General features: G+C 43.6%; 1 protein-coding gene across 6 annotated transcripts in view; it reads left to right on the top strand.

Moving 5' to 3' along the window:
* Positions 1–17,591, top strand: part of POLN (DNA polymerase nu) — a 151,473-nt gene that overhangs the window by 78,474 nt on the left and 55,408 nt on the right. For 4 of the 6 annotated variants that reach the window (XM_086404510.1, XM_086404516.1, XM_086404511.1 and 1 more), the window contains 3 exons: positions 3,510–3,567; positions 4,449–4,523; positions 5,411–5,525. In XM_086404510.1, the coding sequence (XP_086260636.1) occupies positions 3,510–3,567; positions 4,449–4,523; positions 5,411–5,525 (248 nt within the window). Of the gene's footprint in view, positions 1–3,509; positions 3,568–4,448; positions 4,524–5,410; positions 5,526–10,979; positions 11,260–17,591 lie in introns of those variants that run through there. The other 2 variants (XM_086404513.1, XR_015165065.1) reach the window with 2 other exon arrangements.

Here is a 17,591-nt window from a genome sequence, read left to right as displayed (position 1 = left end):
CCCTGTCTCTATCCACACCAGCGGTGTCCACGCCGGGGCTGACCTCCACTCCCCTCCCCTGGCTCTGTTGCCTGTACCGTTGCCGTCGGGTCAGTGAACACTGCCCCGGGAGTCAGCTTTCTCAGGACACCACGCCTATCACTTCATCTCTGTCACTGCAGACAGAAGTGAGGGCTGTGCTCAGAAACTCAATTTCAGAGAGAGCAGCCTAGAAAGGGGAAAATAAAAAAGTGACTGTTCAGGGGAGAACGTAGCAAACACCATTTCAGAGCAAGGTCAACGTCAGCAGTGACGGGTCACGCTGACAGCAGGCACCCTTGACCTGCCGGCATGAGAAGGGCACTTATCTCGGAGGCCTCCCTCCCCAAACCCGCAACCCTGGTCTAACCACGAGAAAAACAACAAGCAGATCCCAGCTGAGGGATGTGCTGCCTGACCAGCCCTCAGAACAAGGTCATAAAAAACAAAATCTGGGAAGCTGCCACAGCCAAGGAGCTGAGGAAACCAGACGACCGAACATGATGCGAGGTCCTGGGTAGGGTCTTGGGGCAGAAAAAGGACTTCAGGTGAAAACTGGTGAAATCGAAATAAAGTATGGAATTAGTAATAATGTATTGATGCTGGTTTCTTAATTGTGTCAAATACCCTAAAAACGTAAGATGCTAGCAATATAGGAAGCTCAGTGAGGGGCCTATACTGTGTTCCTAACTTTTCTGTAAGACTGTTCTACAATAAAATGGTTACTTTTTTATGTTCTCCATCAAAATATTCTGGTTCTATTTTTAACAACTGATTTAATTTTAATAACTGTTATCTCTAGACATATTTGGGACACTTCATAAGAGCAGTTCTGATTGAAAGTAATTTATTTTTTGTTTGGTGATTGTACATTCCACTAGTCTCCAGTCAGCATTAACAACATTTTTATCTGGCTTGTTTTAAGATTAACTTAAGGGAACTAAGCCTTAAACTCTTCTTTCCCTGCAACTTGACAGTGAAAGATGGTGTTCAAGGTTGAGGTTCTCTGCCAGAGTCAGATGCCAGAGCCTCCCTTCTGCTCACCGTGGACAGAGCAGCTTCCGTGTAATAACAGAAAAGAAGACGCCATTTGAGATGAGCGAAAGTTGCCTGAGAATTGAGCTCAGGTCTCTCAGCCGTGGTAGGGGAGGAAAAAAAGCTATACCCTTCAAGCCCCTTCTTAGCATGTCGTATGATCAAAGGACAAAATATACATTTTAACTTTCCTTAAAATGTTCAAACTGTAGAGTGTTATATAGTGTGCCATAGTGTATAAAGTGTGCTATATAGGTTACATAGTTAGTGAAGTTTCTATTATTTTTATTGGGCTTCCAAATTGTTGCAGTGGTAAAGCATCCGCCTACCAAGGCAGGAAATGAAAGAGACCCAGATTCATTCCCTGGGTTGGGAAGATCCCCTGGAGTAGGAAATGGCAACCCGCTCCAGTATTCTTGCCTGGAAAATTCTATGGACAGAGGAACCTAGTGTGCCGCGGTCCATGGGGTTACAAAGAGTCGGACACCAGAGTGAGCAGTCACTGTTATTTGATTATTTGTTATATTGTAAAACAAAAAGTAGCACTTAGTTATTAAAAAGTTTCCTTTATCTTTATCTAAAGGTAATCACATTTCTGCTTTCTCAGGACAAATAAGCTTCTTTATCCCTCTTTCCGTTGGTAAAGCAACTTTCATTAAGCTGATGTTTTATGGGCCATGGAAGGGAAATGACTTTAGGAGCCGAGTCCTTGCTTGCTGGATGAGCCTACACCGAGCTGTGCTCACCAAGAGCTTTTAGCCGAGTGTGCTAGTTACAGTCTGGTCTGATCCCAGTTTGACATGCTATTAGTCAGAGAACATATTCTGTTTTATACAATTATAGACCCTGACATTACTCAGAGTGAGTTGATTTTGTAGATGTTCTTCTATTAACTTGAGAAAAGTCTGTTCCTAGAAAATTGAAATGTTTTAATATGAAAGTGTTGGACTTTTGTTGAATGCTTATGTCCTGTTGTGGTGATGATGTGTTTTTGTCCTTTATCCTACGAATCTGGTGTATTATATTAAATTTTTTTTTGCATTTCTGAGATAAATCCCCGTTGGCTGCGTACAAAACCCTTTTTGTGTGTTGCTAGTTTCAGCGTGCTAATATCGACTGAGGATCCTTGTGCCTGTTTATGGAGGATGTTGTATTTGGTATCTGGTTTTAGCATCAGGATAACACTTCATAGAATGAGTTGGCAAGCTCCTCACTCTGCCATTCTGGAAGTACCTTTCATTGCTAACTTTTTTTGAGAGTTCCTTTTTTTTGGCCGTACTATATGGCGTGTGGAATCGAGTTCCCTGAACAGGGATTGAGCCCATGGCCCCTGCATGGGGCGGCAGAGTCTCAGCCACTGAACCACCAGGGAAGTCTGAGAGTTCTTTATATGTTTTGAATCCAACGTGATTTGCAAAAAACAAAAGTAAGTTTGATGGAGTCCAGTTTTTCATTGTTTTCTTTACGGACCATGCTGAAGGGGTATATCTAAGAATTCTTTGTCTAATGCAAGATTACACAGATTTTCTCTTAAATTTTCCTCTAAAAGTTTTAGAGTTTTGCATTTTACATTTATATTTATAATCCACAATTTATAGAATCAGCTTGTTGATAGCTAAGAAAATACTGCTAATATTTTAATTAGGATTGTGTTGAATTTATAGATCAATTTGGGAGTCATTGGCATATTAATGTTGAATGTTCTAATCCATGAACATGGTATATCTTTCCATTTATTTAGGACTATTAATTTTCTTTTATCAGGATTCTGTAGTTTTCAACATACAAATTTATACCTGAATGTTTTGGGGGTGCTGTTATTAATATAAATGGCATTGTTTATTTAATTTCAATGTCTGATTATTCATTGGCACTGTGTAAACATAGAATTGACTTTTGTATGTTGACTCTACATTGATACTTTGGTCTACCCACCAAAATTGTGCTTCAGTATTAGTTGTATTAAGATGGATACACATATGCATAACACATTGGCATTGGTTATTTTGTTAGGGTTTAATAAAATATGACACATTTAGGGGCTTCCCTTGGTGGTCCAGTGACAGAGAGCTCCCAAAGCAGGGAAGCCAGGTCCCATCCCTGGTCAGGGAACTGGATCCCAGGTGCCGTCCCTGAGAGTTCAAACGCTGCAGCTAAGACCTGGGGCAGCCAGGTAAATAAATGTATTTTTGGTTCTTCCAGTTTACTGCTACCAACCCGTCTCTCTCCACCCTCCTCATGCGTGTGTGTTCAGTCATATAACCCCATGGGCTGCAGCCCACCGGGCTCCTCTGTCCATGGACTTTTCCAGGCAAGAATACTGGAGTGGGTTGCCATTTCCTTCTCCAAAAAATATATATATATATTTTAAATGTAACACATTTTAAATACCGTTAAATGATTCAGATTAAAAGAAGATATTTCAGCTAAAGCAGTTTCCCTTCTATTATTCGCAGAATATCCAAGGTATCTCCAAGCACCCAATTCAGATAACTAAACCTCAGAGTTTTAAAGGTAACACATTTCTTTTTATTTCACAAAAATCTTGAGCAACGTTTTTTTTTAAGCCTAGAAATGTTTGTAATTGTTTTGCTATCTAAGTAACTGCTTTTCTTTCCTGAAGTTCTCTTCTGTATTTGCGTGACCAGGATTTAAATATACACAGAAAAATAAAACTCAGCTCAAGTGGCACGGCCCCTCCCCTCTAGCGGTTTCTAAGTGAAAGTGGATGATAAATTACCCCGGGAAAGAGGCTCCCCTCCCACTGCCTCTCCCCCACCAGCTTCCCAACAGAGAAGAGACAGACAACGGAGCTGGCTTTTATTAAGGTCTGAAAATTACTGGACATGTTTGTAAAAGTGTAGTCACACTCTTCTTTGTCTCCATCCACTCCACTGCCCTGAGGGTGATGACATTTCTGAGAAAGAAAAGGTCAAGTCTGAGCAAAGCCGGCTTCTGTGGCCTGTTCCCAGTAAACTCCTGCCCACTTGCTTTCGGGAACTGCTGCTTCCAGAAGGTCGAAGCGAAACAGTGACGCGCCATGAGCTTTGCGTGAACAGAGCTCCTGGAGGTAGGCAGCAGCTTGGCCTGCGCCAGCCCTGCACCGCACATTCCGTGGGGAGACCTTCCCCAAGGAGGCCTCCTATTGGTGAGGCGCAGAGGGCCAGTGTTTGACCTTTTCTTCACTGAGAATTGTAGACAGAACAGGAAATTTTAACAGCAGAAAATCTAGTTTGCTTTCAGCAGTCTTATGATGTTTTAAAATTGCATTAAGAAAAATCAGGAAAATACTCTTCTGACTTCCGAGTGATGTTAAAATAACTGTGTGTGAGGAATAGCTATGAATCAGCTCAACGACCAGTTCACCAAGTGCTCTTGAACTCATAACGATTCAGGTGAAGAGGACGAACTCAGCATCTCCCCAAGGACGGCGTTTGTTTCATCCGAAGGCTACACCTTCCTGGCAGCAGGTACGTGCCAGCAGACACAGCATGCCACTGGAGCCCACCTTACGTGCTTCACGTGTTCAAATGCTTAGAAACCGAGTAATCCAAAGGCGCTTACAGAACTCGCTCCTGAAGGTAAACCCCAGGCAGATATTTACGTGAAGCCGAGGCTTCTTATGCCCAGTAGGCAAGGGCAGCTCTGCCTCCTGGGCTTCTTCACGTGACTGCACCTAGAGCCAAGATTCCCTGCTAGGCCCCCCAAGTCCACCTCCCCCTTCTGTCCTGTCCCCCCGGTGCCCCTTCCCACTCTGCCCTCAGCCCCACCGCCAGCCCCGCACGGAGCCTTCTCCCCCGCATGGAGCCTTCTCCCCCGGTGTGGTCTTGCTCCCTCCTCCAACCTCTTTGCCTCTGCTACCTCGTCCCTTTCTCAATGACACGTCACAGCAGCAACCTCCCCACACACACTCACTCTGGAACCTCCTCCTCTTGATCTGTCTTTCCCATTTCATTGCTCGCCTTCCAACACACGGAATAATTCACCCAAACCGTCTCCCTCTCCTCGAGTAGCAGCTCCACACGGAAGGGACCGCCATCCGTCTTGTTCACTAGCGCACCCCAGGCACACAGCCTGGCACAGAGAGAGCCCTTCTGAACCTCTGATGTTCTGATGACTCGATCAATGAGTGCGGCCCCCTGGAGGCCTTGCCAGCCTTACAGAAGAGGTCTCCCGGACTCTTAGCACCAGGGATGGCGAACAGCCCAATGCCCAGGGGCCTGGCAGGTGGGAGGTGGGCGTGCCGACCTTGATTCCCCTCCCTGTGGGGAGGGGAGATTGAGGTTGCCCGGGCTGGGTGGCAACAATGAGGCGTGTGTGGATAGGTTCTGAATTAACGCAGAGCTCTATCTGACAGACTTCTCGCAGATCGAATTGCGCATTCTTGCACACTTATCTGGGGACCCAGAACTTTTGAAGTTATTCCAGGAATCTGAGAGAGATGATGTATTTTCCACCCTGACTTCACAGTGGTAAGATATACGCGCTCATAACAGTATCAGATCCACAGGAATGCAGGCATGATTTTAAAAACCTGAAGTTGGTCCAAACCTGTTTTCAATAAGAAATTATGTTTTTCTCTAGTAGTTTAATCTTTTTGAAAAGAGTAGATAGCTAGGATGCCAAGCGTCTCCTAAGTATGAAAGAGGTGGTTGTTCTTCAGCTCCAGAAGGGGCGTAGATTGCTGAGGAATGTACCAGAAATATCAAAAAATCAAAAGTGAAAGTCACGTGTGCCTCCAGATGAGTGTCAGTCGGAGAAGACAGAGCCCAGGGCCTGCAGGCAGCCTGGTGGCAACCCCGGCGTTGCCTCTGCGCCCTCAGCTGCTGTTTGGGGCAAAGCAAGCCTGCACTCAACTCCTGTTCCTTCTCACTGCCGGCTCCTTCTTGCTTTTTTGTTTTGCCTACTTAGGCTTTTCTTCTTTCAGTTTGAAGCCTGGAATTCCTCCCATCTAAGGCAATGAGCACCTTTCTTGAGGATGCAGTTGTCCCGAGGTCCAGAGTCAGTAAGAGCAGGCTTAGACCCTGCCCACCCCTCCTGCCCACCCCCAGCTCAGCGGCTCTCAGAGGCCAGGTGGACCCGGTGCTGCCAAGTCCCGGAGCTTGCTCCCCTCCCAGGCTCCCAGGGAAAGGCCCTTCTCCTTAGTGTGCCCTGTGTGCTCTTTTAGAAAGTGTGATATAATTCACATGTCATAAAATCCACCCTTTGAGAGTGTACAATTGTGATATAATTCACGTGCCGTAAAACCCACCCTTTGAGAGTGTACAATTGTGATATAATTCACGTGCCGTAAAACCCACCCTTTGAGAGTGTACAATTGAGATATAATTCACGTGCCGTAAAACCCACCCTTTGAGAGTGTACAATTGTGATATAATTCACGTGCCGTAAAACCCACCCTTTTCGAGTGTACAATTGAGATATAATTCACGTGCCGTAAAACCCACCCTTTTCGAGTGTACAATTGTGATATAATTCACGTGCCGTAAAACCCACCCTTTTCGAGTGTACAATTGTGATATAATTCACGTGCCGTAAAACCCACCCTTTTCGAGTGTACAATTGTGATATAATTCACGTGCCGTAAAACCCACCCTTTTCGAGTGTACAATTGAGATATAATTCACGTGCCGTAAAACCCACCCTTTTCGAGTGTACAATTGAGATATAATTCACGTGCCGTAAAACCCACCCTTTTCGAGTGTACAATTGAGATAAAATTCACGTGCCGTAAAACCCACCCTTTGAGAGTGTACAATTGAGTGGGTTTTAGTGCGTTCACAAGGTCTGGCAGCCACGGCCACTGTCTAATTCCAGAGCATCTGCATTCCTTAAAGAGAACCCCCCCAGGAGTCGGTCCTCAACCTCGTCCCCGTGGAAAGCATTTGTCTGCTTTCCGTCTCCTACACATTCGTCTGTTCTGGACAGTTCACAGTAATGGAATCATACAGAGCATGGCCTCTTGTAGCTGTCTTCTCTCACTGAACGTGATGTTTCCAAAGTCCATCCATGCTGAAGCACATGTCAATACTGCATTATTTTTTGTGGCTGAATAATATTCCTTTCTGTGGAATAATGTATTCTGTGTGTGTGTGTGTATATATATATATATAAAATTATGGATGAGAATGGAATTATGGAATATATATTATATATATGTACTAATATATATTAGTATAAACAGGCAAATAATATTCCATATTCCATTTATTTATCCCTTTATCAGTTGATGTATATTTGGGTTGTTTCCACCTTTTGACTATTATGAATAATACTGCTGTGAACATTCATGCACAAAACTTTATGTGGAAATATATTTTAATTTCTCTTGGATAGATACCTAGTCTATCTGAGTCATATGGTAATTCTATGTTTAACTTTTTAAAATTGTGGTAAAATAACAAAATTTATCATCTCAACCATTTTTAAATGGTTTTAAATTTGTATCACAGCAGTAGCAACTATATTTAATTTTTTGAGGAATTATTGAACTAGTTTCCAAAATAGCTGCACCATTTTATACCCCACAAACTGCACAGGTCTCCAGTTTACCCACCTTCTTGCCAGTACCGTTTCTCTCTCTTTTTTATTCTAACCGTCCCCTTGGGTGTGGAGTAGTATCTTTGCAGTTTGGTTTGCACGTCCTTGATGACCACCGATGTTGAGGATCTCGTCCTATTCTCTCGTTGTCTCTTCCCCTCTCCTGCACCATGACCGCCAATGTTGAGGATCTCGTCTTATTCTCTCTCATTGTCTCTTTCCCTCTCCTGCACCTTTACACAAACCCACCTGGTGTTTTGCTCACCACAGCTTTCTCTGTGCTTCTTCCAGAAGATGCACTTTCTTCCATTTCAGTTTCTCTCCAGTAAGGATATAAGCAACATAGAATTTTCAAGACATGGAATAGAGTTAGTAATACCCCTGCCCTCTCTCCAGAGGTGTGCAAAGTCTGAGAACAGTGTTTCTACCTAGGCAGGAAGAGTGTTTTGTTTGCCTGGTTCACGTTTGAGCTTCACTGCCATCTGAGTGTGCTGGTGGAATGGTGCCCTGGAGTTCTCCTTACAATGTGTGAGAGAATCTGTTTGTGATTCAGGGGGAGTGCTTGTGCATAGATCACGAAGGGTGTTTTTTGTTGAGTGAGCCAAGAGCAACTCTGGCTGTTGCTGACCAAGTGTTACAGAAAAACATTCTTGTCAAAGTGTCAGGCGAAGGATGCAGCTAAAGCAATGCTGGAGGAAAGTGCGCAGCACCTAACACTCCATCAGAAATGAGGAGAGACCTCAGATAAACAGCCTAGGCTGCCTCAAGAAACCTGAGAAAGATGAGGAAGGAGGAAGGAAACAGTAAAGATAAGGGCAGAAACCGATGACATTGAAAAATAGAAAACAACAGCAAAAATCAATGGAAAAAAGTTGATTCTTCAAAAAAATAAAATTATCAGACTCTAGCAAGACTGACAAAAATAAAAATAGAGAAGACACAGATCATCAGAATCAGGATGGATTTAGAACAGGGTATTAGTACATTATTACTAAACAGATTCTGCAGACATCAAGAAGACAGTAAGGAAACACCATAAACAACTTCATGCTCAAAAATTCAGAAGAAATGGATCGATTTCTTGAAAACCACAAACTATCGAAACCCAACTCTGATGAAATCGATAACATGAATAGTCCTTGAACTTTTCATTTAAAATCTCCTGGTAAGAGAGAGATTTGGCAGGGCCAGATGTCTTCCATGGAGTATTTTACCAAATGTTGAAAGAATTAACACCAGTTTTATATGACCCCTTTCAGAAAGTAGAAGAGGAGCACTTCCCAGTCGTACTTGCGAAGCTAGTGTTGTCCCAATACCAAAACCAGACAAAGAATAAAAAACAAAATAAAATAAAACCCCACATAGACCAATATCACTCCTGAATTTAGATGTGAAAAATCCTCAGCAAAATATTAGCAAACCAAATCCAGCAACATAAAAAACTATACACTGTGTCCAAGTGGGATTTATTCCAGATGGGCAAGGCTGGTTTAATATTAGAAAATCAATCAGTGTGGTCCAATATATGATCAAGCCAAAGAAATAATATGATGATATCCACTGACCCAGACAAAGCACCTGACAAAATCCAACACCCATTCATGGTAAAAATCCTTGGGAATCTAGAAATACAGGGGAGCAACCCCAACTTGATAAAGAACATCTATTAAAAAAAAACTACAGCCAACAGCATATTGCATGGTAAAAGGCTGAATGCCTTCCAGTCCAAGTTCGATGCATGAGACAGAGCTCTCGGGGCTGGTGCACTGGGGTGACCCTGAAGGATGGGATGGGAGGGATGTGAGAGGGGGGTTCAGGATGGGGAGCACATGTACACCCATGGCGGATTCATGTGAATGCATGCCAAAAAACACCACAATATTGTAAAGTAATTAGCCTCCAATTAAAATAAATAAATTTAAAAAAAAAAGATCAGTAACAACTTAGTACTGAATGTGGAAGTTCTGGCCACTAAATGAGTCAAGGAAAAGAAATAAATGGTATACAGATTGGAAAGGAAGATCTAAAGCTGTATTTGTAGGTGGTATGATTGTCTATATAGGAAGTCTTAGCGTATATATAAGAAAACAATATTTTTCAACTTCTACAACTAGTAAGTGAGTTTAGCAAGGCTGCAAGACACAGTACCAATATACAGAAGTCAGCTGCATTTCTATAAATGGACAACAAACCATGAAGAAATTGAAATTAAAAATGTAATACAATTTACATTCACCCCAAAGATAATGAAATACTTACTTCAGTTGGCCTTCCCAGGTGGTGCTAGTGGTAAGGAACCCGCCTGCCAGTGCAGGAGATGTAAGAGATACGGGTTCAATCCCTGGGTCAGGAAGATTCCCTGGAATAGGAAATGGAAACCCACTCCAATATTCTTGCCTGGGAAATTCCATGGACAGTGGAGCCTGGTGGGCTACAGTCCATAGTATCGCAAAGAGTCAGACACGACTGAAGCAACTTAGCACACATGAATGCAGGCATTCAATTAACAAAATATGTATAGGATCTGTATGTCTGAAACTACAAAATGCTGATGAAAGAAATCAAAGATTTGATAAGTGGAATGACATCCTGTGTTTGTGGAATGGAAGACATAGGACAGTAAATATGTCAGTTCTCCCTAAAATGATCCATAGGCTTAATTCAATGCTATTAAAACCTAAGCAAGTTTTGTAGACAAGGACAAGCTGACTCTAAAATGTAAATGAAGAGGCATGGCCCTAGAATACCAAAAACAATCTTGACAAAGGAGAGTGGGAGGAATCACTGCCTGGTATTAAGACTTAATACACAGTAATCAAGAGAGTGTGGTATTGGCAGAGGAACAGATACACAGACCAGCGGAACAGAAAAGAGAACCAGAAATACACCCACGCAAACAGGCTCCACTGATTTCAGGGAAAGTACAAAGTCCCAGACAGAAAACAATTCTCTTCCGACTCATGCTAAGCTGATCACTCACAAAGCCACCTTGAGAAGTTCACTTCTATATTGGGTATTGTATATGTCTTTCCTGCATTTTTTTGTATCTTGTACTAGTTTGGGGGAGAGCTTCAAAAATAAGAAGCTTTTAATATTTGTGTGATGGTTGCTTCTAATTTCCTACCAGCAGCAGCAATCCAGCACTTGTGACTTAGACTATAATTAGTTGCTTTGGAAATGATTTTTGTGTTCCAAACAGAGGACTAGAATAGCACGTGGTGAAACAGCCGCAGGATCAAACGACTCTTAAAAGTGTTTGTTTCATGGAAATGGCTTATTGTTAGAAACACAAAAAGTGAAAAGGCAATTCAGTGTTGTATTCTGAAATATGTAATAACATTTTCAAAGAATAACAATTTTCTTGAAAAACCTTTGAAAATATGTAGATTGTATATAAAAATGGAGACTTGGGAGAAGCCTTGGAGATCATCCGTGGAGCTATGATGTGCCTGATGAAAGCCTTGATTCCCAGAGAGCCAGGCCTGCCCCTGGGCCCACATCTGAGCCAGACCAGGCCTCAGAGCCACCTCCTCCAGCTCCAGCGTCGTCACCTGAGCTCGGAAGACAACCTTCTGCACAGAGGTGGTGTCCTTCCCAGTAATCACTATGTATGTGCCCGATTAGATAGTTTCCTAAAAGTTTTACAAAATGAAGATAAAAACCATTTCTTATCAGTTGTATGTTTACCTCAACATTTTCAGACTTGAAGCTTAAAAGATAATTTTCACTGCATAATATATTAGCTTCTCTGCTTCTTAGGACTCTTCTTGGGTGCTTTTCTGAGCTATTGTCTCATAGGCAGGTGTGGCGGATAGTATCGCCGGTTGCTGCCCTTCTCTGGGGAACGATGGTGCTTCCCTGTCCGGGAGATGTCAGACTTGGGTGTGTGATTTGCTCTGGCTAATGGCAGTAAGCAAAAGGGACACGGGTCACACCTACACTGAGGCTTTAAGCAACGCACGCTTCCTCCATCTCTTTTCTCTCTATTCTGGCAACATTGACAGAGGCTGCCCAGTCATCCTGCATTATAAACGGTGGACCAGCCCTGCGACGGGAAGGAGGTGACGATGAGAACACAGCACTCTTGCTGCTGTTAGTGTGGTTTCAGAGTGACTTACATGGCGATATAACTTGGCCTGTCATAGAGTCTACAGGACTGGGTGCCAGGAGTGAGATACCGCCGCGTGGAGTCCTAAAACTGTGGCACTGGCTCCAGGGCCTGGTGGACTGCAGCGGGGGGACGTCTGCTGGAGGCTGGAGGGTGGCACTTGGTACACGGTGTAAGTGAAGGTCGCTCAGTCATGTCTGACTCTTTGCGACCCCATGGACTATAGTCCATGGAATTCTCAAGGCCAGAATACTGGAGTGGGTAGTATTCCACTCCAGAGGATCTTCCCAACCCAGGGATCAAATCCAGGTCTCCCTCACTGCAGGTGGGTTCTTTACCAGCTGAACCACTAGGGAAGCCCAAGGTATGTGGTATGTATGGCAGTTGGTAAAACTGTCACCTGTGATGACTTGTGAAGTAGCCGGAGACCCAGCTTCCATTCCTGGGTTGGGAAGATCCCTGGAGAAGGCAATGGCAACCCACTCCAGTATGCTCACCTGGGAAATCCCATGGACAGAGGAGCCTGGCAGGCTACAGTCCAGGGGTCTCAAGAGTTGGACACAGGCACCAAGATCATACCCTAATGAGCTGAGGTTTTGGGCCAGCAGAATGCTAGAGCGTGCTTTGGTGGCTGGTATCTGCATTGGACAGGGTACTGTAAGACACACTCAGAAAACAGCTATCTGGTGTACAAGTAGGAATGAAAAGAAATAAGGAGATTCCAAAAAACAGAAATTTTACACATCTGAGTATAGTTCTCACCTCCAACCAGTAAAAGGTGAATCTGAAAAGGGCTCTGAATGACAAAAGCCGGTCAAAGCACTGCCTTCCACAAATTAGCTATATGGCTCTGATGCCTCCTGTTAACATCTCTGAAAGAGTTAAGATGACACCCATAAGTCCTTGCAGAGACTAATGGTAGCTTTCTCCCAGTTCCTGATAAGCTTCAGGTGCCTGCATGGAAGTCCAGAGAGAGGGTGCATCTCTCTCTCGGTGAATTGTGGGTGCATCTGTTGGCACATGGAGCTGACTGAAGTCAGAGAGGGCTGGTTGTGTTTCTGAGCCCTGTGCCTCTGGTCTGTGCTGGAAGACACTGTGACTGCAAACCTTGGGCCTGGTGCCTTCGATAACCAAGAAACAGCCCAGGAAACATGCTCATTTCTCCAAGGAAAAGAAATCCTTCAGTGCCTCTTACACGTAGCCAAGAAAGAGAGTGGAAAAGGAGGTCCCAGGAGTGGAGAAAATGGCCACGGCGAACAGGTGACTGAGCAAGGGTCCTTTCTGAGAAGGTCTCTCAGCCCCCGCCCAGTGAGAGATCAGAGCTGTGGTGGAAGGTTACTGTTCAGACACATGGTTACCTCTCCTTGGAGGAAGAGTGTGCTTCCTTGCCCATTGACTCAGGTTTGGCCTCATGACTTGCTACCAATGATACATGAACAGAAATGATGTTTTTCACTGATGGGTAGAAGAGCCAACCATGGTTATCCATATTTTCTTCTTCCTCTGCCATGACAACCATTGGTGTTCCAGATGTAGACTGGACTCTGTTCCTGAATAGCTTCAGCTGACCCACGATGGACATGTTGCATGAGCAGAAGGTAGGCTCTTGTTTGTGTAAGCCTTTGAGCATAGCCCAGCCTGTCCTTACTGTACAGCAAAGGTGCAACCTTTGTGCTGTCAGTACATGGGTATTTCTCCCCTAAAGATGAAATTCAATATCACATCTAACCCGCTGACGCAGATCTGTGAGTCAATATCAAATGTTCTAACCTGCATAGATTTGGCATCTCACAAGGAGAACAGAGAGAATGAGGCAGAAGAAACATTTGAAGGTATAATGGCTGACAACATTACAAAACTGATGAAAGGTATAAATCTACATACCCCAAAAGTTCAAGAACCCCTCGATACATTAAAACAGATAAAAGTGCACACTCGGCACACTAAAGTCAAGCTCATAGAAATCAAAGATAAAAAGACCCTTGAAAACCACCCAAGGGAAAATGAATCACAGCTGACTTTTTGTAGAAAGAGCAGAAACCAGGAGACACTGGAACACGTATCCTTGCCATGCTGAAAGGAAGTCAGTCTAGACGTCTAGGTCCAGAGAAGTGTCTTGCAAACATTACGGCAAAATAGGGACCATTTGAGAAAATACGTGTCATAGACCTGCTCATGAGAAATACTGTAAGAAGCTCTTTGGGATCAAGAGGAATGATACCTCATGAAACTCTGGATCTTCAGAAAGGAATAGAGGGCACCAGAATGGCTGACTATCAAGATAAATATAAAAAACATTTTAATCTTTATTTTACATAGTTTATTATGTGTGTGTATGCGTGTGTATATACACACACATACACTATGACTTCCCCGATGGCTCAGTGGTAAAGAATTGGCCTGTAATGCAAGAGACGTGAGTTTGATCCCCGTGTCAAGAAGATTCCCTGGAGAAGGTAATAGATACCCACTCTGGTATTCTTGCTTGAGAAATGCCATGGGCAGAGGAACCTGGCAGGCTCCAGTCCATGAGGTTGCAAAGAGTCGGACACCAGTAAGCGACTAAACAACAATAACAATATACAGTTTATACATGATTTTAAATTGCCTTTGCTTGTCTGTCTCTGGCTGTGCTGGATCTCTGTTGGTGGCTCGCGCGCTCTCTAGCTGCGGAGCGCGGGGCTGCTCTTCCATGTGACGCACAGGCTTCTGGCCGTGGAGGCTCCTCTTGTTGCAGGTCCCAGGAGCAGCCGTGGGTGCTTGGCTTCAGCAGTTGTGGCTCACAGGCCCGAGAGCACAGGCTTAGTAGCACAGGCTTGGTGCATGGACTTAGTTATTCCGTGGAATCTTCCCAAACCAAGGGTCAAACCCGTCTCTCCTGCACTGGCAGGCACATTCCTACCGGCAGAGTCCCTGTATGTGGTTCTGAATTCTTGAAAAGACTAAGGTGCTTTTTTTTTTAAGATTATAGCATAGAAGTAAAATGACAGGCATTTAAAAGTACAAAGGGCGGGAGAGGGAGAATATGGAATGATGCTGTTTTCACATCTTACACGGTTGTGAAATATCATTTAAAGATATACTGTGAACTTAAAGATATAGACTGTATACTGTGATTTCTAGGACAGCCTCTAAAACAATACCAGAAAAAGTATAACTTAAAAAATCAATGGATTTTTTGTTCTAGTTCTGTGAGAAATGGACAGCTACATGTAAAAAAATGAAATTAGATCATTCTTTAACACCACACACAAAAATAAGCTCAAAATGGATTAAAGACCTAAATGTGAGACCAGAAACTATAAAACTCCTAGAGGAAAACATAGGCAGAACACTCTCTGACATAAATCAAAGCAATATTTTTTTGCAGTCTGTCTCCCAGAATGGAAATAAAAACAAAAATAAATAAATGGAACCTACTTAAACTCAAAGCTTTTGCACAGCAAAGGAAACAATAAACAAAACAAAAAGACAGCTCATAGACTGGGAGGAAAATATTTGCAAATGATGTAACTGACAAGGTACTAGTCTCCAGAATTTTACAAACAGCTCATCAAAACCAAGAACCTAATCAACAAATGGGCAGAAGACCTAAATCAACATTTCTCCAAAGAGGACAAACAGATGGCCAAAAGACACATGAGAAGACTTTCAAGATTGATAATTATTAGAGAAATACAAATCAAACTGCAGTGAGGTACCACCCCACACCAGCCAGAATGGTTATCATCAAAAAGTCCACAAACAGGAAATGCTGGAGAGGGTACAGAGGGAAGGAAGCCCTCCTATACTGCTGGCGGGATGCAAATTGGTGCAGGCACCATGGAGAACAGTATGGAGGTTCTTACAAAAAACTAAAACAGAGCTACCGTATGATCCAGCAATCCCACAGTCCGTGGCGTGTGCCCAGAGAAAACTATAATGGAAAAGACACACGCACCCCAGTGTCCACCGCAGCATGTTTACAACAGCGAGACGCGGAAGCAGCCTAAGTGTCCGTCGACAGAGGAATGGATGAAAAAGATGGCACATATATACAACGGAATATCACTCGGCCATTAAAAAGAATGAAGTCATGCCATTTGCAACAACATGCACAGACCTAGAGACTATCATACTGAGTGAAGTAAGTCAGGCAGAGAAGAAGAAATATTGTATGACATACCATTATATGTGGAATCTAAAAAGAAATGATACAAATGAACTTACAAAACAGAAAGAGACTCACAGACTTAGAGAATGAATTTATAGTTGCTGTGGGGTAGGGATAATTAGGGAGTTTGGGATGGCGTGTACACAGGGCTGTATTTTAAATGGCTAACCAGCAAGGACCTCCTGTAGAGCACAGGGAACTCTGCTCAGTGTTACGTGCAGCCTGGTTGGGAGGGGAGTGTAGGGGAGCATGGATACGTGTATATGTGTGGCTGAGCCCCTTTGCCATTCTCCTGAAACTACCATAACACAGTTAATCGGTTATATGCCAATACAAAATAAAACAAACACAAATCAGTGGAGGCAATGAAATGGGATATTAAAAAAATCTGTTATTTACCCAAAGGAATTCAAGGAAAGAGAGACGGAACAAAATGCAAAGAGTGTAAATGAAAATCAGATACCAAGATGGGGAGCTGACACTGCAAAACGAAGAGTGTCACCTGAATGGAGAAAATCTCACGATGATGAAAGGCTGACTCGCCAGGAAGACACAGAAGCTTGAATGTACCTAATGAGAGAGCTTTAAAATACTAGAAGCAGGGGCTTCCCTGCTGGCTCAGTGCAGGGGAATCTTATCTGCCAGTGCAGGGGACACGGCTTTGCAATATGATCCGGGAGGATCCCACATGCCATGGAGCAAGTAAGCCCAAGCACCACAACTGCTGAGCCCACGCTCTGGATCTCGTGGTCCGCAACCAGAGCAGCCAGCTCAGTGCAGCCCGGGCCCCACAGCTTGGGGGGTAGGTCTCACTCAGTGCAACTGGAGTAAAGCCCGCACAGCAACAAAGACCCAGCACGGGGGGCAAAACAAATCCTCGAAGCAAAAACTGACAGAACAAAAGCAAGAAAGAGAATGAGCACTTCATCCATTCACAGAAAATGTCTTATTGCATTTCCCAGAAGGAAATTTATTTTTAAATGGAAATTTAATAAATACATAGTTAGGATGTCACCTTGTATCATTTGGGTTATTGCTCTTCTAGGATACAGTTTATGCACTGATTTCAAGATACATGCCCTGTTAAACATTCGATTACCACGTATGATTATTTTTTCTAGATCCTGTATAGTACTTCCATAAGAAAGTTCTGCCATGATGATTAATTAGAGCAAAGGACTCCCCTCATGATTAGTTCTGCTTCAGAGGGCTTGTTGTTGTTTTTGGTTTGTTTTACCTTATCCAGTCACTTTTTCCTAAATGGTATTGCTTTAAAGACTCTTCTACTAAAAAGTTGATCAGATCTCTGGCACATCGAACTCCCTCCAATATTCCTACAAGCATTGGCAATTTTAAACCAATTTAATGTTAGGGGCTTCCCTGGTGACTCAGTGGTAAGGAATCTTCCTGCAGTGCAGGAGACATGGGTTCAATCCCTGGATCAAGAAGATCCCCCTGGAGAAGGAAATGGCAACCCACTCCAGTATTCTTGTTTGGGAAATCCCATGGACACAGGAGCCTGGTGGGCTGCAGTCCACGGGGTCGCTGAAAAGCTGGACACAATGTAGTGACTAAGCAACAAGTACTATCGGCTCAGAGCTTCCTAAGGCCCATATTCTCAGCACAGCAGCAGCGACTTGCGCAGGTTAGCAGACAAAGCAAGGTCTCCAGTGTCCGTGAAGAACCACCACCTCCAGCCAGAGGAGATTATTACTAGTCTCATCAAAGAGGAGAGAG

Source organism: Bos grunniens, chromosome 6, assembly GCF_055505025.1.
Source record: "Bos grunniens cultivar Pamir isolate PY7600 chromosome 6, Bosgru_T2T1.0, whole genome shotgun sequence".
NCBI lineage: Eukaryota > Metazoa > Chordata > Mammalia > Artiodactyla > Bovidae > Bos > Bos grunniens.
The sequence above is the reverse complement of the archived record's forward strand: the minus strand, read 5'-3'. Positions and strand labels throughout refer to the sequence as shown.